General features: G+C 36.2%; 1 protein-coding gene across 1 annotated transcript; it reads right to left on the bottom strand.

Moving 5' to 3' along the window:
• Nucleotides 1-356: 356 nt before the first annotated feature.
• LOC134236178 (maestro heat-like repeat-containing protein family member 7) lies at nucleotides 357-1,845 on the bottom strand. The gene is made up of 3 exons (XM_062718346.1): nucleotides 1,770-1,845; nucleotides 854-1,082; nucleotides 357-489 (listed from the first exon to the last, which is right to left on the bottom strand). The coding sequence occupies exons 1-3, from the start codon at nucleotides 1,841-1,843 to the stop codon at nucleotides 364-366; spliced, it is 429 nt and encodes a 142-aa protein (XP_062574330.1). The 5' UTR covers nucleotides 1,844-1,845; the 3' UTR covers nucleotides 357-363.
• Nucleotides 1,846-4,730: the final 2,885 nt, after the last annotated feature.

Here is a 4,730-nt window from a genome sequence, read left to right as displayed (position 1 = left end):
TGTGGCAAGTTTGGTTGAAATTGGCCCAGTGGTTCTTGAGAAGAAGTTGAAAATGTGAAAAGTTTACAGACAGACAGACAGACGGACGCCGGACAAAATGTGATCAGAAAAGCTCACTTGAGCCTTCGGCTCAGGTGAGCTAAAAAAAAAAAACTATTTCTGAGATGAATGTGAATATACTGAATCAAACATTCCCAGTAAATATGGAAGTGTTTATTACAGCATACTTATGTAAATATATTTATGAAATTTGCAATCAAACTCCTGAATGTTAAACAAAACATTGACCTTACAGTTCATGCCATGGTCAACAAGCATTTTTCTTATGTTGGAATGAGGGATAGATGAATTGAAGCTGGATTACTAAGATGTACATACACTTTTGGTTGGATCCATGTTTTCTAAGAGAAACTGGGCACAAACTTGGAAGGTACACAGGGCTCTTTCTCTCTCGTGGTTGTGTGTGGACAACAGCCATGGAACAAGGTGCTGAAAAACATTCAGAAGTTTCCAATTACCGGTATTCTTAAAATCATTCTAACAGTAGTGCAGGTACTCAGTACTTTGACCTACAATGTTGTACCTAAAGAACTGTTGAGATCTTTCTTAATGTGGCCAATCAGTTCTATACAGTAAAACTCATAATAATGAAGTCATTGGGACTTATGAAATGAGTTAGCTTTATCCATAGTACATTATATCCATATAAGGAATTCTTTAATTTTGTACAGCCAGGGATCCAAGATAACTTCACTATATCAGTGAATCTGAAATATCCCTGTTGGTACTAAAGGAGTTTTACTGTACTCCTTGCTATGAAGAAGTCACTCAATAAGGTAGGGGTTATAATTACCTTAAATATGGAGTCCAGCCCCTCAGTGGTGAGGTCCTTATTGAGAATTTCCCTCAGCAGATCGTAAAGCGCCTCAAATGAAGACTCCAGTAAGACCTCCACCTCTAGTTCTACCTCATCTTTACCCTTCTTCACTGCTGCGCCCTCTTTTGGCAGAGGGTACAAGCAGTCAGTGGCTGTTTTAATCAGGTCAAATTCCTCTGCCTCTGACAACTTAGGATCTAGTCTACTGCAGTGGGGTTAAGGTTATATAAGAGGTCATAGTAAAGTTATACTTACCTCTAATATGTTGATGGTGCGACCGTTAGGGCGAGTGCAGATACTTAATATCTAGTTTTCATTTAGATCGGGCTTGTCAAACCGCACATGACATTCGGCGCGTCTAAGATTCTGACGTCACATGAAGTTGTATGCATGTTGCTTTACCAAATCGAAGCCTGAACAGGGCTCATTTTAATGAAGAACCGTTTTATTGACTATTTTTCTGCAACAAATTCATTAAATCAAGACAAGTTTATTATTCTTTTTAATATTTGCTCTTATTCGCGCGAGACATTGCTTCTTTTGTGTATGAAGCGATGCATTGTGCATCTAAATTACAGTGGAAAAAATCTATCGAATGAATGTGCAGTAGTTCGAATTTTCCTTTCCCCCAGGTGTTGTCATTAGAACTCGCAGTGACGAGTGTCGCTTCAAGATGCTCGCTATAAATTCCTAGAATCAACTCAGCTGGTTGCAAATAATTAATGGTGGTTTAACTAAAATTGCTTAGTAAATATTGATAGAAGAAAATTAATTGGCACACAAGTGTAATTTCTTTTTATAGTCTATATCATCTATGAATCATATTGCTTTAAAAATAAATCAAGAAATTGGAGATTTTCAAGTAAAAGTTAATTAAGTTGCCTAGGGATACACTAAAGTAGCACAAGCATTCATCGCTAGGGCTCGAGTCTCTGTCGTCAAGGAAGTAAGGCTCTCGGCCTTCATGTAACTCTGAAACCAAAAATAGTACATTCATATCAATATAAAATATATTTTGTGAAATTTCATACATGTTCAACAACAAGAGGCCCTGGGGCCACAGCGCTCACCTGAGCACATCGGCTAGGAAAAGGCACATATCAGATCAGAACTGAAAGTTTACTGAGGTTGGAGGGGGGGGGGCTTAAATTTTAACCCCTTCCCCCAGGGGGTCATGATTTGAACAAATTAGAATCTTCACTACCTGAGGATGATTCCAAATAAATATCATTAATCATGGCTTTGAAGTTCTTGAAATGAAGATTTTTAAAGATTTCCCTATTTATTCCAATGAAAAACTTTGATCAACTATTTCGGCCCCACCCTACCCCCAGGGGTCATGATTTGAACAAACTTGAATCTACACTGCCTGAGGATAATTTCACATGAGTTTCATCTTTCCTGTCTCAGTGGTTCTTGAGAAGAAGATTTTTAAAGATTTTTCCTATATATTCCTATGTAAAACTTTGATCGGCCATTTTGGCCCCACCCTACCCCTGAGGGTCATAATTTGAACAAACTTGAATCTTCACTACCTCAGGATGATTCCACATTAGTTTCATCTTTCCTGGCCCGGTGGTTCTTGAGAAGAAGATTTTTAAAGATTTTTCCTATATATTTCTATGTAAAACGGCCATTATGGCTCCACCCTTGCCCCGGGGGTCATGATTTGAACAAATTTGAATCTACACTACCTGAGGATAATTTCACATGAGTTTCATCTTTCCTGTCTCAATGGTTCTTGAGAAGAAGATTTTAAAAGATTTTTCCTAGATATTCCTATGTAAAACTTTGATCGGCCATTTCGGCCCCACCCTAGCCCCGGGGGTCATGATTTGAACAAATTTGAATCTACAATATCTGACGATGATTCCACATTAGTTTCATCTTTCCTGGCCCAGTGGTTCTTGAAAAGAAAATTTTTAAAGATTTTTCCTATATATTTCTATGTAAAACTTTGATCGGCCATTATGGCCCCACCCTAGCCCGGGGGTCATGATTTGAACAAACTTGAATCTACACTACCTGAGGATAATTTGACATGAGTTTCATCTTTCCTGTCTCAATGGTTCTTGAGAAGAAGATTTTTAAAGAGTTTTCCTATATATTCCTATGTAAAACTTTGATCGGCCATTTCGGCCCCACCCTAGCCCCGGGGATCATGATTTGAACAAATATGAATCTACACTACCTGAGAATGATTCCACATGAGTTTCATCTTTCTTTTCTCAATGGTTCTTGAGAAGAAGATTTTTAAAGATTTTTCCTATATATTCCTATGTAAAACTTTGATTGGCCATTTTGGCCCCACCCTAGCCCCGGGGGTCATGATTTGAACAAACTTGAATCTACACTACCTGAGGATGATTCAACATTAGTTTCATCTTTCCTGGTGCAGTGGTTCTTGAGAAGAAGATTTTTTAAAAATGCCATTAATTTTTCTCTTATTCATGATTATCTCCCCTTGGAAAAGGGCGTGGCCCTTCATTTGAACAAACTTGAATCCCCTTCATTCAAGGATACTTTGTGCCAAGTTTGGTTGAAATTGGCCCAGTGGTTCTTGAGAAGAAGATGAAAATGTGAAAAGTTTACGGCGACAGCGACAACAACGACGACAACAACGACAGACAACGGACAAATTTTGATCAGAAAAGCTCACTTGAGCCTTCGGCTCAGGTGAGCTAAAAAGTGAAAAAAATAACTGTTAATGCCTGCTGCTTGTTCAAACAAGGATATGGCTGAGCATTACCTTGCAAAAGAGTACAAAGATCCCGATTGATATAAATTACTACTACATAACTTTCGTTACACATGCCACATTCTTGCACACAAATGACTTATATTCCCTCAAACTTAATTGTGATGGAGAGAATGAGCAAGTTTATTTTCTGTAAAAACCTACGCTAAGTGCATTAAATTCTTTTTTTTTTTATATATGAATCCACTAGAATGTGCACAATTTCTCATTTGTCTCCTCTTAAAAGAGGGCATGTCTCTTCATTTAAACAAACTTGAATCCCCTTCACCCTACGATGTTTAGTGGCAAGTGACTAGTCTGGTCAAATTTGACTCTGCGAGTCTGGAGATGTCAAAAAAATTAAATCGATTTGATCTTGTTTTTTTTTTTTAATCTTTTACTTTTAGTTTTCCTCTCATGATTTCGCATTCCAAATTGATAGTCAATATAATGTGAGAATTTTTGCAAATATTATTTCTTTCTATTACCTTATTTATTGAATTATTTCACTCTTTTTAATATCAGACCAACGGTAATGAAATGTGTTAATTTTTTTGTTTAGCAATATCATAATAAATTATAAACAAATTTTGTTGTTTATCTTATAATAAAATTTCTCCATATAATTTAATTGTGAGCACTTTGCACTTTTTTATTATGTTCATTCTGACTAATTCTTATGAATTTGACCTCCAAGTGTTTTACAGGAAAATTTCATGATAATAAAAAAATATCAGGAAGAGAAGTCTAATCAAGTACAAAATCAAATAAGTGAAAAGTTCAAATCACACAAGTTTGCCACATTTAAATTCATCTCACTAGAAAGAAGCTGATGTGTGTAAAATATTTGAAGAAAAGATAGTTGTAAGAAATTTGCAGAAAGCAGGAAAAAGTATCGAGAGGATCATGAGCCACATAGCTCACCTTAGCACTTTTTTCTTTCAAATAAAACTTTGCTTTTATTATCATGATTTTCAAAAAGGGTTTAAATTATACTTGAAATGTGAACAATATCTGCCTACTGTAAATATCACTCATTTTTGTTGTGTTAAAATTTTGTTGTTTTCGTGGCACAAACAGAGTCTTGACTTCAAGTCCATTAGGAAATGCTATACA

Source organism: Saccostrea cucullata, unplaced genomic scaffold (assembly GCF_032062105.1).
Source record: "Saccostrea cucullata isolate Sc308-1 unplaced genomic scaffold, CSIRO_AGI_Scuc_v1 ctg22818, whole genome shotgun sequence".
NCBI classification, from domain to species: Eukaryota; Metazoa; Mollusca; class Bivalvia; order Ostreida; family Ostreidae; genus Saccostrea; species Saccostrea cuccullata.
Note: the sequence above shows the minus strand (reverse complement) of the source record. Positions and strands in the feature narration are given on the sequence as shown.

What these genes read in the sequence shown, in the direction of transcription:
- LOC134236178 (XM_062718346.1), bottom strand. Translation starts at nt 1,843, where the DNA reads ATGAAGGCCGAGAGCCTTACTTCCTTGACGACAGAGACTCGAGCCCTA. An exon ending in AATGCTTGTGCTACTTTAGT is followed by an intron (nt 1,083 to 1,769) that starts GTATCCCTAGGC and finishes ACCCCACTGCAG; the next exon opens with TAGACTAGATCCTAAGTTGT. An exon ending in GGCTGGACTCCATATTTAAG is followed by an intron (nt 490 to 853) that starts GTAATTATAACC and finishes AATGTTTTTCAG; the next exon opens with CACCTTGTTCCATGGCTGTT.